The following is a 23,079-nucleotide window of genomic DNA, read 5'->3' on the forward strand; positions in this document are numbered from 1 at the left end:
AAAAAAGACACATTTTGACTTGGCAAATATTCAATTTTCTATAACATAAATTGGATCATAACCAGGTTTTATTTTGTACTTTGGATTTCATTGTTTGAGTCCTTCTGAAGACCTACTGGGTGGGTGCCAAACGCTGCTTAGCACCAAGGGATACACATCTGAAATAAGATGTCTTTGCCTTCAAAATCAATCTAATGCAGCCAGCAGACAAGGAACAAATTCATAGTATATAGCATGATGACCACCAGATTACAGACCACTGGAGAGTCAGGGGAGGAGAGAAAACGATAGAAGCAAATAACTCACACTGGAGGAGGAAGGAGGAAAGGCTTTCTATTGAAAGATATATATGCAAAATACTTAAATGACTAATGTGACAGCGACATATTACCTGACAAATGTCCATTAATTTCTGGATATTTTTGCTGTATATATATTTTTAATAAACCCATATCCTTTCTTATCATTCAGTTAGGGTTAGGTGTGCCGGTACAGCACATTCGCCCTTTAACAACAGAACTCATCCTTCCATATCCACAGTTGCCACTTCAAAAGGCTCTCTCATCCAAAGGGTTAGAACGTTCTGCTTTGTTCAAAGGAAACATCACAGCTGCTCCCAGGTTCAAAAAGATGAGTGGGGTTAGAAGAACACTGCTGTCCAGTCCCAAATTCAACAGTAGATCAAGGCTAAAGTTTCCCTGCAATTTATATCTCCCAGGGACTCCATATACCCCGTGCTGTGGATCTAGTTTGGTAACAGCAGGGGAATTCAAGGATTCAAGAAGTTGGGGAATCACTTTAATGAATCACACTGTCACAGCAGATGCCAACTTCCTTATGTTTTCAAAGATGATTTCATTTGTGGCTGGAGGAACCCTTACCTCTACAAAACTGAAATCACCATATTGGTCATCTTTAATCCACATGCATAGATAAAACTCTTACAGACCCTGCCAGCTAGTGTGTCTAGAAGCTGGTAGCACACAGTATGGGAAAACTTGATAGGAAATAACACTGCTGGGGAATATTGTGGAGAAAAATGGAACTATAAATGCATCATGATGTTTAACAGCAATTAAGAACTTGCTGTAGAATAAACTCTACAAGAGCTTGTTCTAGGTTGGTGGGCCAGTGAAAAACCAGCCTCTATCTCAGAGCAAAGCCTGTCGAAGAAAGGGACATGACCTTTGTCCTTGGAAAATCCCACAGAGCACTCCTAGGCACATTCCCACCCTGCTAAGTTGTTTATCTACAAATAACAGGAGAGATCTGCTGCCAGGTGTCCCTGACTCAGTCAGGCTAGGTGGGGATCCATAGCAGCCCCCTAGCAGCCACCAATCAGCATGAGACAGGGAAATACCTGGGATGCCAGATAACCCTCCCAGTAGTTTATGGTGGTTGATAACATATTGGGAAACCATGTAGTTCAGCACGTACACCCCTCTTTCCTTAAACCAATCAGTTCAAATGAATACCCCTTTTGCACTGACCAATCATCCCTACCCAACTTGTTCCCGCCAGTGAATGTGCTAATCATGTTTTAGAGTTGTTATTTGATTTTCCCGTGGTGTGTGATGATTTGCTAAGGGATGCTTTGATGTATGTGAAGTCCCTGCCCTCTCCAAAAAATGTATAAAAATGCTGCAAACCCTGGGCTCGGGGCCTCTCAGCGTCACCAGTTGTTGTGTGTGCGTGCGGAGGACCAAGCTAGCTCTCAATAAACACCTCTTTGCTGCTTGCATCGATCTTGGGTCTCTGGTGGTCTTTGGGGGTCCCGAATTCAAGCATAACACCAGATCAAAAATTTTCTGGGGGACAGGGTTGTAGCTCAGTGGTAGAGCACTTGCCTAGCACGTGAAAGGCCTTGGATTCGATCCTCAGCACCACAGAAAAATAAATAAAGGTATTGTGTCCAACTACAACTAAAAATAAATATTAAAAAAATTATCTGGGTGGTGGATATCCAACCACTGTTAAATGGATTGCTCCCCACTGCATCTTCTGTGCTAGTCTAGATGCCACCTGTATCAACAGTGGGCAAGATATCACCAAACACTGGGCTTGGTACACACTCATCCCAAAACTGCCTCAAAAAGTCAGTAAGAAAAAGCAAAATATTTTCTTAGACTGGATTCTACAATATTAGGACCTTCACATTAAACAGCATTTAAGTTGAAATATAGGTAGGTATGTGTACAGCAGAGGTAGTGGCTGCAACGGCTCCCTCTACTGTCTTGTGGGGCCACATGCTTGGCCTAATGCTCTGCTACAGCCACCTTGAAATTCTTTAATTTTTGAACAAGAGCATATGAATTGAAAGGGTAAAGATTCTAAGCTGCAAAGCCTGAGTTAAAATGTAAAGGACCAGGCATTGTAAACCTGCTTCTAAACTGCAAAGCATGGGTTAAATTCCTGAGGCAGTTAAGACAATGCCCTACTGGCCATTTAGTTGATTTATAGCCTAAGATCCTGTGCAGCTTGTCACGTAGACATTCAGGGCCCGAACCAATCAGTTTAAATGTAACCCCCTCCTTAGGAATGACCTATCACTCCAGCCAGCCCTGTTCCTGCCAATGTATGTACTAATCAAGTCTAAGAATTGTTGTTTGACTTTGTTGGTGTATGGTGATTTGTTAAAGGAGACTGTGATGTATGTAAAGTCCCCGCCTTCCCCAAAAAAAGGGTACTTAAGCATTGTTCAACCCCGGCTCTGGGCTCTGGGCTGCTCTCCCTTCTCGAGTGGGCATGGAGCCCCAGCATGCTGGAATCTCAATAAACCCCCTCCTGCTTATTGCATAAAGTCAGTCTCTTGGTGGTCTCTTCCTCCGACGCTTCGCCGGACCCTTACAGAATATTATACCAGGTCTGCAAACTATGTAGCCAGTTTTATATTTATGTGGAAGGGGATGAAAGGGGTTTTTTTTTTTTTTTTAATCTTTTTATTTATTTATTTGTATGTGGTGCTGAGGATCGAACTCAGTGCCTCAGATGTGCTAGACAAGTGCTCCACCACTGAGCTACAGCCCCAGCCCTAAAGGAGTTCTTTTACCTTTTTTGTCCACAGTAATGTTTTATTTCATACTTATTAGATAGAAACCCAGCCAGGAAAGGCAGACATAACCTCACCTACTATGTCATCCCAACCACAGTGACCATCAAACTCTGTATCAAGGGACAAGCCATGATTAATGCAATATCACCACAGGAGAATTAATGACTTCCCCCTTACTATGAAAGGGAGTAACAATGACCCACCACAGTATCCATCACCGTCAATGCTTGAATTTTTCTAAAACCAGGGGTCAGCAAACTATGATCTGCTTGCATAAATAAAATTTTATTGGAATACAGCCGCACTTACTCATTTATAAATCACCTGGCTGTTTTTGTCCATAGTTGTGACAGTTCACATGCTTGCAAAGCCTGACACATCTGCTATGTAACTCTTTATAGAAAAGGTTTGCAGCCCATATCTAAAAGCACCGGTTGGTGTTCAAAGTATGATCACTGGTCAAAAAGAGATGCCAGTGGACTGCTTATCAATTGAAAATGCTTTCCTGAGGCCAGCAGCATCAGCTTGTGAGAAATGGAAGGTTGTGGGAAACAGAATCTTGGGCCAACCCCGACCAGCTGAGTTGGCATCTACACTATAAGCACTTCCCTCTAGGATCCATGTGCACAGGAACATTGGAGAAGCCTGTTGCTAGTTAGCAGTGCCATCTTCCCACCTCAGGGGTATATCCTGAGTCCATCTGCAGTGTCTGCTTTCACATTCAATGGTGTTTGGTGTTCTCTCCCTAAGAAAATGGTAGCCTGCTGGGTTTGGCCACAATACTCTAGTCACTTGCAAATCAAATGACAAGTTCCAGGGACTGCAAGGAACAAAACCCAAATGTTCCAAGTTGTTTAAGGCTGTCTTGAAAAAAGAGTGCAATTATAGTGCTTTTTCGGAGCCAACAATACCGTTAACCTTGGGATTTTTCATATCCAAGAAGCTTTAGTGTCATGGCATATGCAGGGGCTGAGAAAACAGGTACACAGTTACTTGAGAAAGCAGACACCTTGCATGGTACTGGGAGCACCTATGTAAAGGAAGTGGACCTCTGATTCAGATTGTCTGTAGTGCAAGAAGTCATAGGCAAGCTGATGATTTTTAAGTTTGGGGGTGTGTCCAGTATCAGCAAAGCATCATACTATTAGAAGTTGATATTAGCCAAGAAAGATCAGCGCTTTTCTTGGATATTCTTACAAACCCACAGACAGAATCTTCCCAAGCTTCAAACCAGCAATGGCAGCGTTGGTTAACATGAACCAGAAGAGGCAAGGAAACTTTTTTTTCTCTAGATAACTGTTAATACCACCGATTATCTGTGACAAGTCCTGCTTCCTCACATGTTGAAGTTTGAAGTTTGGGAAGCATGCCGAGGCAAGCATATAAAGCAGGGTTTATTTAAAAAGGAGAAACAGGGGCTGGGATTGTGGCTCAGCGGTAGAAGGCTCGCCTAGCACGGGAGGGACCGGGTTTGATCCTCAGCACCACATAAAAATAATAAGGCATTGGGTTGTGTCCATCTACACCTAAAAAAATAAATATATAATTTTTTTAAATAAAAATAAATAAATAAATAAAAAGGAGTAACAGACTTCTCCTGAGAGGGAGAAGGGGGCCATAGATGGTATCCTGGTATCTCAAGAGGCGGGGTATTCTGCCTTTTTATGTCTTAGGTTTCCTTTGTTCTCCTGTCCTCTTCCCCTATCTTTCTCCTCCCTGCTTAGGAGACTAGACCCAGGAATGGCCAAAAGGTGGGAAGCAGGTGGGCTGAAGGGGGAAGGGCAGGATGGAGCCCTGCAAGGACACATTAACAACTTTATAGCTCCCTTCAGGGAGGGGCAATTCCGGGGACAGGTTACCTTAGCAACAGGTTGGAGCAGGGTGGAGGAAGGGCTCTGAAGGCATTTCAATCCCTCAGGGGGCAGTCTCCAATTTCCTGGACTCATTCAAATTGGCCTCCTGGATCTGACCTGATTCAATTTACTTATCTATGTTGGCTGCCTAATTCTAGCTTCATGGTGACCTACTAGTTTAAAAAAAAAAAAAAAATCAATGCCAGGCTTTCTAGCACATTTTACGAGTAATTCTCAAGACCTCTCACCAAACCCCAAAACCTCTGTTTAGCTTTAAGCCTTCATCTAGCTAGTCTCTAGCTAAACAGAGTTTTAGGTTTTGATTCACACAAAAATTCCAATGTGCATTAGCCTAAGACAGTTTAAATATAAACCACATAGTAGGGAGAAAAAAACACACATCATTGCCTCTCTCAATAGCCATTTTGTCTCCTGCATCCCTAGAACCTTTTGTGCAGAACAACAGAATAAGATACCTTTTGTCCTCGGGCTTGTGGATGGCCGTTGCCATGGCCGTGAGTTCATAATGGCCAAGTGATTTGCCCAAGTTGTCCTGATCTTGGCTGTAGATTTAATGCTGGCTCGGGAGGGGCGGGGTCAGTGGGAACAGGGCTCAGATTCTTCCCCAGGAAATGAATGTCTGTTTCTCTCTCTCCTCCCTCCCTCCATCCCTCTCCCTCTCTCCCTCTCTCTCTCTCCCCGCTCCATCCCCCCATACACACCCCCCACCCCCACCCCCACTCCTCTACAGAGTCCTTCTTTGCTACTTTATTGATTCCTGATGAGCACAAAATTGAAAAAAAAAAAAAAGGAGGAACCAAGCTTTGCAACTTTCAAACACCTAGTAACAGCTATTTGAAACAACAGGGAAATAGAGGTGTAACAGGGAAATGGAGGTGGACAGAATCCTACTTAAGAGAAGCAGAAGTGAATGTCAGTGGACCCAAGCCTTCCTAACTCTGAGAAGGCTAAGGAACATTCTCAACAGGGGATGATTGTGCCCCTTGGGACATCCGGCAATGCCTGGAGATATTTTGGATAGTCACAACTGTGGGAAGGGGTGCTACTGGCATCTAGTCAGAGGAGGCCAGGGATGATGCGCAATATCCCACGCTGCATAGGACAGCCCCTCTCAACAAAGATTTATCCAGCCCTGAATGTCTACAGTGCCAAAGTGAAAAGCCTGAGACAGCAGAAACAAAATGCCTACACATATTCAGACCAGTGGGTCTCAATCATGGGCAATCCTCCCCAAAGGATGCTACTGACAAGTGGGAGGTAGAAGCCACGCACGGATGCTGTTAAATATCATAGGACAACCCTGCTCCCAAACAATGATTGGACACTACCGGCATTTTGATCCAGAGTGAAAAACCCTGCTCTGAGGTTACAATGCACCATCCTCGTCACCGCCCTCTGATAACACCTCCAAATTCTAAAATGTAAAAAGAAATGCATAAAATAAAATTTACTTTGAGAAAATTATAGAATTAAACATTGTCAAATTTTCCTGCACATTGAGTCATCTGGAGAACATTTGAAAATCCTAATGCCCAGGCTTCACTCCACAGCAATAAATCAGAATTCCTAGAGGTGGGACTTCAGGAATTAGGTTATGTTTGGCTTTTCAAGTTCCTTTAGTGATTTCAGTGAGCACCCAAGCTGACAACAAGTGATACAGAGCAAGGGTCAGCAAACTGTAGCCTACAGGCCAAATCTGGCTCTCCAATGCATCCTGTGAACTAAGAATGATTTTTACATTTCTAAGTAGTTAAAAAAGAAAAGAGGGCCGGGGTTGTGACTTAGGGGTAAAGCACTTGCCTTGCATTCATGGGGCACTGGGTTCAATCCTCAGCACCACATAAATAATATAAAGGTATTGAAAAAAGAAAAGAAAAGAAAAAAGCTCAAATAGTTTGTGACACATGGAAAGTATATGAAATTCAAATTTTGGTGTCCATAAATAAAGTTTTATTGGCACACGGCCACAGTTGCTCACTTACATATGGTCTACTCTCAAGCTACAGAGCCAGAGTTGAGTAGTTGCCACAGATACTTACCATCAGGCCCTTTGCAGGAAAAGTTTGCAGAGCCCATTAAACAGCAGTGGCTCTGAAACTTTAATTGCACACATTAAAATGCAAAATTCTTTTCAAACAGATCTGGGAGAGGACTGAGCTCCTGCATTTCATGCCAGCTCCCAGGTGATTCCGTCCTGTGTACTGAAGGTCCACCAGCGCCACACTGAGCTAAGAGGTAGAATGTGGGGTTCTAAAAGCATGGTCTGCATAGCCCTGGGAGATGCGGAGGCCCTTTCAGGAGGTCTGGGAGATCGAAACTCTTTTATGATGGTGCTAAGATGTTATTTACTTCACTGCATTGACATTTCCCCAACAAAACTGCTTACCCCTTAGCCAATATCAAGCAGTGGCTGCAAAATATACTTCCCACTAGCACATTCTTTTTTTTTTTTTTTTTTTGATCGGGAGGAGTACTGGCAATTTAACTCAGGGGTACTCAACCACTAAGCCACATCCCCAGCCCTATTTTGTATTTTTATTTAGAGACAGGGTCTCACTGAGTTGCTAAGTACTTCACCAATGCTGAGGCTGGCTTTGAACTCTCGATTCTCTTGTCTCAGGCTCCCCAGCTGCTGGGATCACGGGTGTGCCCCATCACACCTGGCCCCACTAGCACATTCTTTACCCACCATATACTCACAGGAAGAGAGATACAAAAGAGCCAGTTTCCCTTTAAAAGGTTTTTTTTTTTTTTTTCTTTGTAGAATACTATCTTTTGTTGGAAGATGACTGACAAGAAGAAGCCAGACATGATAGCATACACACGCCTGTAACCCCAGCAACTCAGGAGGCTGAGGCAGGAGGACCACAAGTTCAAGGCCAGTCTCAGCAATTTAGTGAGACTCTGTCTCAAAATAAAAAAAAACTTATAAAAGAGTAGAGGATGTAGCTCTGGTAGAATGCCCCCGAGTTCAATCCCCAGTACAAAAAAAAAAAAAAAAATGACAAGCTATAGTTATTCAGACTTAGGAATTTGGCAGGAATTTCCTTAAAAAGAAAAACCAAGTGAGCAGTCTGTCATTTCAAAGAAAACTGGTAGTATCTGCTGCCAATGAATTTGGGGGAAATTGTACCTGCCATAGTGAAACTGACAGCTCTAGGGCTTCTTGATGCAATCAGTGGTGATAGGAACAAACGGGATTTTTAAAAATATGGTTTAATGAAATGTGTTAATATTTGAATAGATCAATTCAGAGAACCAATGTTTTCCAAACAACCGGTATGTGATTTTTACAAAATCATTTTTTTCTCTTTCCACTTTTTTTTTAATTGGTGCATTATAGTTGTACATAGTGATGGAATTTTTTTTTTTTTTTTTGGTACATGCACACAATATAACAATGTCATTTGGCCAATATCACTCCCCAGCATTTCCCCCTACCCTCTCCACCTCTCACCCCTTGGTCCCTTCCCTGTATTGATCTCCCTTTCCTTTTCATGAGATCTCCCTACTCACCACCTTTTATTTACTTTTCCCTCTCTAGCTTCCACATGAGAGAAAACACAGGACCCTTGAACTTCTGACTTTGGCTTATTTCACTTAACATAATGGTCTCAAGTTCCATCCATTTTCCTGCAAATGATATAATTTCATTTTGTAATCATTCTGGAACATAAAAAGCCAAAGCACAAATAGAGTGATGAATTCTAATGGAACAGAGTACAAAAAGTTCACCAACATGGTTTCATATTCCACACTACAAAATCTTTAATAAACAACTACTGAATGATATGGGCCAAATTATATGGTTCTCTTGTGTGCATGTATGAATATGTAATGACAAATCCCCACCATTATGTACAACTATAATACACCAATAAAAATGTGAAGAGAGGGGCTGGGGTTGTGGCTCAATGGTAAAGTGCTTGCCTAGCATGTGAGAGGCACTGGGTTCGATTCTCAGCATCACATATAAATAAATAAAAATAAAGATCCATTAACAACTAAACAATATTAAAAAACTGTGAAGAGAGGAAAAAACAGAAATAGGTACTTACTGAATTCTGGTGTACTGTAAAGGAAGAACTCCACAAGTATTTGAAAAGGCCATTAAAACCTTCCTCCCTTCTCCAACTACATACCTGTGCCTGTGATGAGAGATTCCTATACTTCAAATAAAGCAAGATACCCTAAATGAATGCAGAGACGCAGGCAAGTATCCGGCTATCAAATATTAAACTAGATATTAAAGAGATTTACAAAAATGTAAAATTGTACTTACTACTCTCAGTATTTAGGATAACAGAGAATGGGTTTGTTATTTTAATAATTTTATTATATTATTTTATTTCTTTTTCTTTCATTTCTTTTTGGTGTGCTGGGGATTGAACTCAGGGCCTTGTGCATGGGAGGCAAGCACTCTACCAACTGAGCTATATCCCCAACCCTAATAATTTCATTATTAAAGAAATACATTTCTTAGTTACAATTTCTAATATAGAAAAATTGGTATAAATCCCTATATGAGTAAAAGCTTTTGGGGAAGGACTTGATTATTCTTAAGAGTATAAAGAGACCTAACCAAGAAAAAAAAAAAAGTATAAAGGGACAAACACCTCAAAGTCTGAGAACCACTAGTACAACACATTAAGTCAATTCACAGAGGGGCTTCCTGTTAAAGAGCTAAATGCAAAAATCACTTAAATGATAGGTTGCTTCTCAGCTTTCTTTCTTACAGTATTAGACATAAAAATTCAACTATATAAGAACATTAAGAATGCTGAGCCTTTTTAATGCCATAAAGTGAAGCATTTTTCAGCAAACCCTTTTAAAAGCTTGTCCTAAAATCTGTTTAAGGAGGAGCTTTCCTTTCTGAAATGGCATTCTGTGAAAATTGTAAAATAAATTAACTTCCAATATTTGTAATAAGGTCTGAGCAGTGCAAGATAAATGGCAAGATGAATGATTATATAAAAGTAAAGATACACTTACATGGCTGGGAATAAGCAAACTCAAGAAACAGATACTTGTGAGCCTCTTCCTCTGCCTTTTGTGGGAACTGGTTTGGTTTTCCGGAATATCATATATTTGCTGTTAGCTTGGTCAAGTGGGGTACCAAGGAATTAGGGAGACTGGTGCTGATTAGGGGAAGAGAGGGAGATCTGTAAGAAGTAATGTTGAGCTCCAGTGGCACTTGGCTTCCTTGACCACCTAGGGGACAGCATGTCCACTCTTCTGAATTCCATTCATTCAGTGTCTATGGAGTCCTGCTGCTATGGGAGTGACTGCTGGGGACTGCAGGTGCACCCTTCCTGGCACCCATTCTTGGAGGGGTGGGGGGATGAGGTAGTGACATACAAAGATGTAAGACAACCTTTAATTAGAATAGAGGAGACACAGGGACATGGGGGAGTGAGGTAGACACAGATCTTGGTTAGTAGGGCGAGCCAAGGAAAGGGTTTCTGGATGATAGGGCTTGAAGAACAGATGCCAATGAAAGGCTTGAGGGAAGGAAAGCAGGACCAGTGCGGTGCTGGGGCCCTGGTATGGCTGAGTTTCTCAAGGACAGCAGGGTAGTGTGGGCAGGTGCCAGAAAGGCAGGTGGGCCCTCCCTTGCCCCGTGGGAGGCATCCAAGCCAGCCTGAAGTTTCTGAGCTTCTGAGCTTCATTTTGCAGGCAGTGGCAAAAGAGGGAAGATTTGTGTGCAGGCGAGTGACATGATCTGAGATGTACTTTTAAGAGATGAATCTGGCTCCGGTGTGTAGGCTGGACCCAAGTGGGTGCAAACTAAAGTCTTCAGCTGTAGGTGGTAGCAAAACGGGTCTGAGTTGGCTTCCAAGGGGGGCAGGGCATCTTCAACAGAAGCAAAAAGGATAAAAATCAGACAAAGCCATGGAGCAGTACAATCAATGTCACGATGTTTTATAGGAAAGGATAAATGAGAAAGGGTGTGAGATTTATGTGAACAGATCTTCAGAAGAGGCATTCCTGGAAAAGGAAACTGCCAGGGAGGCAGAGAGCAAATCAGTGGTTGCTTGGGAGGGGGTGTCAGCATTAAAAGGGGCTTGAGGAAACTTTGGTATGTGACAGATATGTCACCATCCTGTTTGTGTTGGTTTTATGGGTGCACACATTAAGGTTTACCAAACAGACACCATAAATAGATGCAGTACATGCATACCAATTATTCCCCAAAACCAGTTTCTTAAAATGTCTTGTTAAGTTCAATTTCTACAAGACAATAGTAATTAAAAGGGCTGTGGACCTTTGGAGGGAATTAAAGATTGGTGGCACATCACCCTGGGTGGGGTGGGCTGGGACCAATGCTGAGGCTGCAGAACCAGCAGGCTCTTGTACTTGATGATGGGCCCTCAGGTCAGTAAGGCAGAGCAGGAGGCCTCCTCTGTGCTGAGGGCTGAGGACAGCAAAGGGTCAGAAAGGACTCAGGACCTTTACCAGACAAGTAGAGGACAGGAGGCTACAATTAGGAGAAAGAAAAGTAAAAGGAGATGATTAAAACTTAGCTGTTCCTCTAACTGGAACAACACCCCCCACATCCCATGTGTGTGTCTGTATGGGTAGGGTATTCATAGCACATATATAGATGTGTACATGCATGTATGTGGTAGAGATCACATACATACATATCTGTAGACTCAAATTCATGGATTTAAGTGCTGTGTCCCTTTTAAAAGCACATATTTCTCTGTAGAAAGCATTGGGGAGGAGATCATCCAGTATATAATGTCCAGACACCTCAAGCTATCCATGCCTGAAAAAAGCTTAGCATGAGCTGCTACTACCAACATCCCAACTCATAGGATAAGGGGTTTCTCAACTTTGGGGGCTAGCTGGTTCTCTGTTGACGGAGAGAGCTCTCCTGTGGCCTGCAGGTGTTTAGCAGAATCCCTGACTTCCACTCAGCAGATAGATGCCAGGAGCACTTTCTCAGTTGTATACGTCCTTAGCACATTTCTGAAAGGCAAAACTTCCCCTAATTGGGAGACCCTGGTCTGGTACAGTAGTTTTCAACCTGGGGTGCATGTAAGCATCTCTTAGTGAGCTTTCAAGAATGTTGATAGCAGCTGGGTGCGGTGGCGTGTACCTGCAATCCCAGCAGCTTGGGAGGCTGAGATAGGAGGATCACGAGTTCAAAGCCAGCCTCAGCAACAGTGAGGCACTAAGGAATTCAGTGAGACCCTGTCTCTAAATAAAATACAAAATAGAGCTGGGGATATGGCCCAGTGGTCTAGTGACCCTGAGTTCAATCCCCAGTACCACCCCCCCAAAAAATAAAAATGCTGATGGGCTGATGGCTAGCCCCATTCCAAGATTTGGACTTGAGTTGGTCTGGATGGAGGTGGTCTCAAGATTTTAAAAGACACCCCCCCTGACCCCAGGATTCTGCTATAAGCCAAGGTTGAAGACATATTAGAGAAAACTAATTTAGTCCACAAAGTTAACACCATTTACATTCTTTCTCCCAACTTAGAATGTACACAAGCCTTTGTAGAGAACTGCACTAGCCAGTCAAGTTCAGTTTACTTCAATACCTATTAAGCTCCTGTGCAAATGAGAGTGCAAGGTCCTCATCAGCCTGGCCCAGGAGGCAAGTCAAGTAAGTACACAAAGGACACCAAAACTGTACAGTATCACATGGAGCCACACATCATGAGTGCTAAAAAATAAAACAATTGTCACAATACCATAAATGGTCCCAGGCACTAAGACAGGACAAAGCAGACAGTGAGATTCGAAGACCTTGTTTCTTAAAGTCTAGTGTCTCAGGGGTCATCAAGCACCGACTAGGTACCCAGTACTGGGATGCAGGCTCCCAAAGGTGAGACTTTGGGAAAGTGAAGGGGCTATTATCATTCAGGAGAGAAGCCAGTGCTCTAAGAGAACTTAGGATGCATTTCCACTGTGAAGTATTTCATGGACTATGGCAGACAGCTTTCTAACAGGCCCCACTCCTATAGTCATGTCCTTGGGTAATTCCCTCCCCCTTGAGTGTGGGCTGGTTCTAGTAACTTGCTTCTTAGGATTAGAATATGGCCAAGGTGATGGGACAGCACTTCACTGATTCAGGGTCTTGTAGAGATTACTGTTGCATAGTGACTTTTCATTTCTCCTATTGGAGCATCAAAGTAGCCACAAAGCATCTGTAAATGAATGAGCATGGCTGGTTCACATAAAACTATTTGCAAAAAGCATAGTGGGTGGCATCACAATCCTGGTCTAAGTCAAGTCCTCACAGGAATCTCCATTGATTACATTGATAAACAAGGTTGTTCAAGTATTTGTTTTGTCTCCTACCAGCCTGACATTTGTTTCAGCACTAGTTAATCTTCTTGGGACCAAAGCATCATCCATGGAAGCTTCCAGATAAAATGCAAGCATAATGACCTTCAGAGAAAGTCTCGATCCATCTAAATGACTCTCTGATACTTGTCCCATCTAAGACTCTCCATTTAGTACAAAAGCCATTTTACATCAGTTTTTCACAGAACTGGAAACAGGTGATGTGTGTGGATAATTTGAGAGTGAACTGGGGTCTAAAAGGACAGCCTGGAGGGAGATAGGAAGACTCAAGTGGCTTCCTTAGCTACTTCCGGGTAACTTCAGTTACCTGGAAGGGGAGCAAAACATTTCAAAACAAAATAAGGTAATTCTAACTGAAAACAATGTGAGTGGGATCAGGAAGAAAGGAAAGACCATATGCCACAATTTCTAAACACCTAGAATTATTCAACTTGGAGTAATCCAAGTTGTGTCCCTAAAACCAATTGCTGTGCCTGACAAAAAGCTTCAGATCAGCACTCAATATGGATGCATTTGCTTCTCATCTCTGCTTCGTCTTCCTACTCTGAGGGGCAGACACAGGACCAAAAGGCAGAAAAAACTGATAGATCACAGACACAGTAAGTCACTCTTACACAATCAAGTGCTAATCATTTAATGACAACATAGCAGACCAAAAATTGAACCTTTGTAAACACCTAGAAATGTTTTATGGATATAAAATGGCTGATTACAGTCTTTGCTAAATAAGCTATAAAATAGTTACTGTACCATAGACCACCTTTTTGTGATATGAAAATGAAATAATTTATATAGCAGAAAACAAAATGTAAAGAATCCTAAAAACCTCAGGAACTTGGCAGCATGAACCTGGGCTATAGTGTGCTTGTTCACCATTTCCCTCCATCGCACCAGAAACACCCAGAGTGACAGGAAGCATCCGACAGGTTGAGAGCTTCCCTGGATTGAGCCATCTAAGCTCAGAAAGCTTGTGCACCCAGGCTCTGGGGAACAGTGAGGCAGTGCCCCAGAACCTGCACAGCAGGATTGGCACGTGGGTTATGGCAGACACCCAACCACAAGCACAGGCCCCAATGGTGCATACAATTACAGTAGGAGGCATTTTCCTCTTGAAATACATTTAAAATGATTTGGAGAAAGACCTCAAATTTGGTGGCCTTAAACCAACAGCTTTTTCCAAGACTCCCACCCATAGCTGCCAGGCCATAAAGTAACTGCATGAGAGGAAAGTCCCAGGCTCAGCAGTCAGAGGACAGGAAGAGGAAGTCTGCCGTTCTCAGGTAGCCTGCCTGAGGTCACACCTGGACACATACACAGCCTTGAACAGAGTCCTGAGAGTAAGACTGTAGAACCCAAGTCATAGCAGTTCACTCAAGATACTTCTCCCTCCCTCTCAGTCACCAACCCCCATGGCTGCTCGGGAATCCATAGTTGACCATGCAAAGCACAACATTTGGGCATCTTGCTGAACACCAGCATTTCCACAGCTCTCCTCTCTTCACCCCTCTATTATGTTCCATAGGTGAGAGAGCACCATCTTTTTCTGGACTTCTGGAATGGTCTACAGCCATCTCAATCTAAGTAAGCATCAGAGCTATTCAGATTTGGGAGAGGGGGATGGGTTGGTGAAGTTAATGGTTGTTGTGTTCTTTATCTGTCAGGCTGAATTCTCAACTACAGATTTACCACTGTATATATGAGCAGTCATTCTTGGTCCATTGGATCGCAGCCTACATTAAATAATAAATACAGCTTATATGCCATAAATTATATTCAAGAGGTACATGAGACGCATTTGAGAACTATTCTCAAACTCCCATTACTAACTTTCTCCTCTGGCCCTCTCTTTGCCCAAGAAAATGAACCTTTTTCACCTTCACAGCTCCTTCCCAATCTCCTTCATCAGACAAGCAGGTAAGAGAATCAAAGGTCACAGTATTTCAAACCAACCAGGACTCATGTTCATGATTACCATGACACATCTTACTCATACCTCTCCATAAATAGAGACAGAAAGAAGAAAGAATCAATACTTTAAGCAATTTTTTCTCTTTTCCAAAGACAAATTTCTAGATTTTGAAGGTAACTTCACATCTTCGATTCCTTCCTGTCTGTGCCTTTCTTTTTCATGGACTTGGCTGTAAATTAATGTTTCCCAAACCTTCATGTGCATAGGAATCACCTGGAAATCTTACTAAAATACAGATTCTGATTCAGTGTAGATAGGGAGGACTGAGATTGTGCCTTTCTCCCAAATTCCCAGGAGATGCCAATTCTGCTGAGCTACAGCCCACACTTGAAGCAGAGAATCTAAGTTCTCTGAAACTATTCTCTGAAGCCTGCGTAACACAATTTATAGCAGCCTGGGAATGTTTCCTAAACCTTAAGCACAATTTTCCATGGAATGCAGATCTAGCATTAGATCTTGTTTCACCCTTGCAATAAGCGTCAGATTACTATCTCAGACCTAGGCCCCTCAGGCAGTTTTACAAGGGGTTCCTCCTTTGACCTTTGTAGGCCTAGACCAGATGTATGGAAAAAATGAAAAGATAAAAAAGGGTGAAAGAGTTATTACCTAGGTCTTTAAAAAGTCATTGTATCAGGAAGCTGCAGCAGGGGGGAAAAAAAAGACAAAAAAAAAAAAAAAATCAAGACAAAGGACACTAGAACAGCCTTGACATTTGTGGTGGGGGAATAAGGAAGTTGGAGGAATGGTAGCCCCTGCTGCAAGACAAGACTATGTGGGTGAGAGAAGCATTTTCCTTTGGCAAAGACTTCTTGGTCAGGCTGTATCAAAACCTCTTTCCCCCAGTGGAAAGAAACTGAGAACTCTATGCAAAAAAAAAAAAAAAAAAAAAAGACACAAGAGCCATATGGAATTCTCTATTTTTTCCCTCACACCATCTGGTTAGGATCTAAGTACAGAATGGCAACTGCATCGATTTTGGAGCCAAGAAAACCTCTAAGCGCCTGGAAAGGTGACAGCATGGTCGGTTTAAAGCCCCCTTCTCTGAGGCCTACACCATTGTCTTTATACTATCAAGAGTAAGGTCTCCATGGCCAGCACAGACACAAATGATCCCAATGTTTTGTGCGTCAGCAGCATTTCCCCCTCTCACCAATGATTGCAGTTCATGCACAAAAAAGTTAAAACTTTTTTGTGGGTTGAGACCATTTCAAGATTGAGGATTTGGAGGGAAGGGAACTGGGGATTGAATCCAGGAGTGCTTACCACTGAGCTATACCCCCAGTCCCTTTTATCTTTTATTTTTGAGATAGGGTCTTGCTAAATTGCTTAGGGCCTTGCTAATTTGCTGAGACTGGCTTTGAACTTGAATCTTCCTGCCTCAGTCTCCCAAGTTGTTGGATTATAGGTGTGCACCAGCATGCTCAGATAAAATCCATTATCGCCTAACTTATCTGGCAGAAAGACCTATGCTGGCCTGAACTTCTTTGGTGCCAAAACCAGACCTGAATGGACAAGGGGCTGTTGACAATCATTATTCATCTGACTCAGGCTCTCCAGATGGGATTTGAAGCAGTACCCAACACTTGGTGGTGGTATTACACAGCATAAACTGTCATCTAACACTTATTCTTTTATTTATATATATATATAGTAGTTGGACACAATACGTTATTTATTTATTTATTTGTTTTTATGTGGTGCTGAGGATCAAACCCAGCGCATTGTATATGCTAGGCAAGCGCTCTACCACTGAGCCCCAGCCCCAGCCCCTAACACTTATTCTTAAAATGACCACCCTCCTGCCTCAAGCAGTAGTTTCTGATACCAGGGGCTTTCTTGTTAACAAATACCCTCCAACCTTAAACTACACGTGCCTAATAGCTTGGGGGGGGGGGGCACTTTTTTTTTTTTTTTTTAAAGATAGAGAGAGAGGAGAGAGCGATAGAGAGAGAATTTTAATATTTATTTTTTAGTTTTCGGCGGACACAACATCTTTGTTTGTATGTGGTGCTGAGGATCGAACCCGGGCCGCACGCATGCCAGGCGAGCGCGCTACCGCTTGAGCCACATCCCCAGCCCCAGAGGGGGGGCACTTTTTAAAATACCTTCATGGAGTACAATTTATGTTCATAAAATTCACTTATTTCAAATGTACTACTCAATGGTTTCGGGTAAATTTACATCACCACAATCTCATTTCAGAACATCTTCATCATTCCTTGTGCCCATCTATAGTTGTGGTCCATTCCCCACTTTCCTAAGTCTCTGACAACCAGTAATCTATTTTTTGTCTCTATGGATTCACCAGTTCTGGAAATTTAAAACAAATGGAGCCATATAACATTGTGTCTGACTTCTTTTACTTAACATATTTTTGACATTGACCCATGTCACAGCATGGGTCAATACTTCATTCCTTTTTATTACTGAACAGTATTGTATTGGTTATATTATGTCTAAAGACAATTTTTTAAAATCAAGATTCCAGAACCCTTTCTTTTTAATTTTCTTTTCCTACTGGACTGGGGATTGAATCCAGGGGCTCGTAACCATTGAGCCACATCCCCAGCCCCTTTTATTTTTTGAGACCAGGCCTCTCTAAGTTGCTGAGGCTTGCCTCAAACTTGTAATCCTCCTGCCTCAGTCTCTCCAGTTGCTGGGATTACAGGCATGCACCACCATATCTGGTACCCCCTACATTCTTTAAAAGATCTATGAGAATGGATGCCTGATCCATTTCTGCTCACCTTTTCTAACCAGCGTTGCACAGATACACACAGAACTGGTACCTAACAGATCCAAGGCAGAAAGTCAGATTTCATGGCCATTAACCTGACACCACAATCTAGGTCTTGAAGAAAAAAGATGGTTTTATGAAATAAAGGGTTTTATGACTTTGCCATTCAATAGGTATCTTCCACTGTATCTCAGGATTGCTCCTTCCAGAGCTGTACTTGCTAAGCTGCCATTTCTGATTTATTCCTAACAAAGCAAGCAGCCATTTGGGAGAGATGACATTATGGGTGACACAAAAATCACGGCAATACTTTAAGCCTGCTGTTGTGTTTATCTGACCCGCCAGCAGCCCTTTATGTCACATCCGACATACTTTGAACTACAGTTCTATGTTAGCTAAATCATTGAGTTTTCGCCACCTGAGCTGAACATTGCCACATGTAAACTTTGGGAATACAAAAGGGTAGATGCCCATATTGGTCAGCATTCTCCCTTCCCCGAGATCCCCAAATCCAATCATGGATTTCATCCAGACCCAGTACCTAGTGGTTTGAGACACCAGTGCTCTTCAAGAGCAAGGAAAATGGAAACTAAATTCAAGGGACCTACCTGGTGGGAGTTGAACACACACTGATCCAATCCTAATTTCACATGCTTGGATTTCTCTTTCTCAAAGACATTGACCAATGTTAAAAGAGGGTGACACAAAACAGCCAGGTTGAAGAGATATTGGGGGCATGCTCAGAACTCCTACATCCAAGGCTCCTTGTCTGCCCTGGTCCTGTTCCAGGCCCAGTGGTGGACATATATGGTCCCCCTTCCCCATTATTGGTTCAGACATCCAAAATTTTATGTTAGCCCCAAGGCCTATCTTACTGTACACTGTTCCCTTAGAGAAAAAGAGGTGGGGTGAGGAAAGAGGGAGAGAAAATAGAGAAAGATGGGGTGGAATGGAAAGGGGGAGAGAAAATGAAAGATGATTAAAAAATTTTTAAAGGGCCAATTCCACCCATGCCCATGTCAACAAATTAATGCATCAAGCAAAACATAAAATATCACGAAACTGAAAGAGCTATTACAAATCATAGTAAAGATAACAGTTGACTTGCTATTAGAATTCACCCCAAGGCTGTATTTACCTGGACTGCTCAAGGGGCTAGCCCTGTCCCCCATGGTTGGCACAGGATGGTACTGGTGGTTCTTTGAGCCTGGGTACATCCAGTGGTACCTGCCAATTTCCATTTCAGCTCTGCTGTTCACTGCCAATTTCAGGTGGCAAAGAGTCAGTGTCTCTATCTCCAGCAAAGATTCTATATCAGCATTTTTATTTATTCTTTTACCATATACTTCAAGGAAATGGGAGCTTAAATATATGCTATTGAAATGTAATCCTTCAGTATCAGTTCAACAACTCTGCATGATACATTTAAGAATGTTGGAGTCGCTTCCTTTGTCTTTTAATTTCAATTTATACAGATCACCAAAATCTCCTTTCCTTTGTTCATGTCTCCACCTCCTCCCTCCAACCCACCCCTCAAAATGCTCATTTGGAAAAGACACTATTTATAGTTAAAATTTGGCTTTGCACAATTTTTCTGTTTTATTTCCTTTTCAGACCAAAAGAGCACTATAATTTTTGCCAGCTGCATAAGCAAAGGTGAACATAGGTTCACTCTCTATAATTGTCCCCAGTTTCAGTCCTAAAAATCTGACACATAACCCAGTAGCCTGCTGAATCTTGGATAAAATATCTATCCTCCACTGACATTTGTGGTATTCTGTGTCACCTCTCCTTCAGCTCAGAATATCAGAGTCTAGAATATTCTACATTAAATCCTATTTCAATGATTTCTCAGTATGAAGAAAGGGCTGCAGGTCTGGGGCTCAAGTCAGAGCTTACTCAGGTGTTGACAACTGGCCTCCAAAGGACTTGGGTCTCTGTCAATATGACTGTTTCCCACTTTTTAGAGAATGGAGAAGAAAATACCTACCAATTTGCCTGGCATAGAAGAAGCTTCTGGTAACAGTTGAATTATAATCTTGAAATCCCTAACAAACTCAGGTCACCATGGCCAGTTTATGTCTGAAAATTCTATAAACTGGATAAGGGGTTATGTCCTCTGGGTATCACAAATATTTAGAGATTTAAAAAAAAAAAATGCTTCTGGCACTGATGTGGGCAATGATTCCATCAGAAGAGCAGTTTTAATGCTCCATTTGGCACCTTAGATGGCTGCTGATAAAGACCCAGTAAATATCCACATTGGGAGGCAAAGCAGCAAACACCCTGACAGGGTACACTGAAAATCTGACAGTGCCTGCATGGAATCCCAACTCCACGCTCCTCTCTCTCTGAAAACTCTTTAAGAATTTTCAGATTGGGAAGCAAAGACTTACTTTTCTAGGTGACACTTTAGAGAGACCCTTTTTGACTTCAAAGTAAGATAAAAATGCTTTGTCTAAAAGGAGAAATAAAAGAGACTTGAATAAGATCAGAACTGCACAACAAAACTTTTTGGCTACTGCTGTTTCTGTTATCAGTGCTGAGGGTGACAGCTATAATTTATAAAGTGTTTATGATGCGCTAGTTGTCATATTAATGAGCACATGGTGCCTGTTCCATTATCCATCACAACTACCTTATGAAATTGTTATTCTGTCTTGATAAATGAAGAAAGGAGGGAGACAAAAAGGTAAAGATCATTTGGCCAGTGGGTGGAGGAGCCTGGGTGTGCACCTGGGCGATCAGCCTCCAGAGGGCGCACTTTAAAAAAACCACTGCAACCTCCTCCTGAGCCTGTGCATTTGCGGCTGTTCTATACTTTTTCCAGAGGCAGCAGTGTTTTTCTGAGGTCCATGCTGAGGTGAGCTGTGCTATGCCTCCTAAAGAAATGGCCCTGGTCCTCAGCTACTGATGTTAATTCAGGTTTATAAAAGCTCATAATCCTCAGCCTTCAAGAAGATTCTCAAAGGTGCTATGTTCTCTGCAGCAAAGAACTCTTGAGGCTAGAAAGAACCAGAAGGTCAAGTCACCTCATCGAACAATCTAATTTCCTCTTAGCAAAGTGGCTGTGAGCCCTTCATGTTGGTCCCCCAAACAAGAGGATTCTAAGTACCTTAGTCACTTTTAATGTGAAATTTTTCATCCTTCTTTTTTGGGGGGAGTGGGTGCTGGGGATGGAACCCAGGGCCCATGCATGCTAGGAAGTGCTCTATTTCTGATTTACACTCCCAGCCCCTCATCTTCCTTTTTCAGATTTCATCTTTGCACACCCAGCATACAGTAGGTGCCTAATAACTATTAGCTGAATGAATATTTAGTTGGAAGTAAGGAAACACACTGGGAGCCCATGGACCCAGAATGGCCCTCCATGTTCCCTACCCTGTAGACTTCTACTCTAGCCAGGCCATGCAATTCAGAGGATCTGTACCCGTCCTGCCCTCATCTCTCTATATGGATGGGGAAGTCTGCAGACATTTGGTGAATCAGTCACTAGCTGCTGGGCAACATCAATGAAAAACCATGGATTTCCTAACACCAGTGTGTCTTCTGGCAGCCATGCCTGAGGTACTTAATTCATCATTCAAACATAACTACCCCAGCAGATGCACAAATGGGATCAGCAACTGCATAGATGTTTTTCCATTCCCTGAACTGATACTTCTGGAGAGGTCTTGTTACAACAGCAAATCTTTAAATAGGAAAGAAAAGAAAAATCACTTGGATTTTACATTTTAGAAATAAACTTTTTGTTTTTTTGGTGCTGGGGATTGAACCCAGGGCCTTGTGCATGTGAGGCAAGCACTCTATCAACTAAGCTATATTCCCCAGCCCCGGAGATAAACTTAGTATAAAATAAACTTGAGATAAAATTGAGACATTAAATATAAGGCTATCTGTAAATTTTCAGAGAGCACAATATATATTTGAATACTGAGGACAGGGTCCCAACACCTAGAAGCAAAAAGCTTGATTGCAAAAAGCCTCAGCTCCAGGGGTATATCAAAACACCCTGTTCATTCCAGGCATCTGGTAAGAATGAGGAAATGGTTTAGGCCTTATGGAGGAAACACTGCAAAATGTCCCCCTTTGAGATCAGAAGATGGGGATGTGGTGAGTGCTAGTGGTTTATGTAGACACACAACTGTGAGTGGTCATCACCAAAGTTGGGCATGACATGAACAATGGGAAACTAAAGAAAATAAAGCAAAACAGTGCTGCATTCCTTTTTTTCCCCTGTTTATTATGTTAGAAGCAATTAAGTGACAATCACTAAGCTGCCTAGAGAGAAAATATTCACTGATCATTCAAAGCTATATTTATCATCCTTCATTTTTAGCTATTAGCTAAAATATTAAAAGAAAGCCATAACAATACAATAGAATATAGAATATAGTAATGGTTGGCAAATGATGGCTATCTGGGTTTTTGTTTTTTTGGTGCTGGGGATTGCACCCAGGGTCTTGTGCATGCAAGGCAAGCACTCTTCCAACTGAGCTATATCCCCAGCTGGCTGTTTTTATAAAAAAAAGTTTTATTGGAACAAAATTGCAATCATTTGTTTTCATATTATGATTGATTTCATGCTACAATGGCAGATTTCAACAGGTGTGACAAAGACCTGTGGTCTGCAAAGCTGTAAATATTTGCTACCTGGTCCTTTACATTTCGAAAAAAGTGTGACTTGTGATGCCAAATATAGCATAGTAAGACTTGATTATATAAATCAGTTAATATAACTAATAAAGTCAGCCTATAAAATATGATATTATTTTATTTTCTCCTATTACACACTCTCCAAAGACAAATATCACTGGGCTGGTTAAGAATCAAAATTTTCTATGCCACTGTTGTCTTCTATTTTATTTGCCACCAATCCAACAAAATTATGGAACCTGAGATTATACTACTTTTTTTTTTGGTAATGGGGATTGAACCCAGGAGTGCTTAACCCCTGGGCCACATTCCTAGCCCTTTTTTATTTTGAGTCAGGGTCTCCTTAAGTTCCTGAGGCTGCCCTTGAACTTGTGAGCCTCCTGCCTTAGCCTCCCAAATTGCCGGGATTACAGGTGTATGTCACCATGCCCAGCTGAAATTGTACCACTCTTAATGATAGTGCCTAAAA

General features: G+C 42.1%; 1 protein-coding gene across 5 annotated transcripts in view; it reads right to left on the reverse strand.

Moving 5' to 3' along the window:
• Gpm6b (glycoprotein M6B) overlaps positions 1-23,079 on the reverse strand; it is a 163,332-nt gene that overhangs the window by 18,073 nt on the left and 122,180 nt on the right. For 2 of the 5 annotated variants that reach the window (XM_027946542.2, XM_027946544.2), the window contains exon 2: positions 19,093-19,212. The exons of the other annotated variants lie outside the window; for them this stretch is intronic. In XM_027946542.2, coding sequence (XP_027802343.1) covers positions 19,093-19,212 — 120 coding nt within the window. The remainder of the gene's footprint in view (positions 1-19,092; positions 19,213-23,079) is intronic. 5 annotated transcript variants of the gene reach the window in all.

Source organism: Marmota flaviventris, chromosome X (assembly GCF_047511675.1).
Source record: "Marmota flaviventris isolate mMarFla1 chromosome X, mMarFla1.hap1, whole genome shotgun sequence".
Classification (NCBI taxonomy): domain Eukaryota; kingdom Metazoa; phylum Chordata; class Mammalia; order Rodentia; family Sciuridae; genus Marmota; species Marmota flaviventris.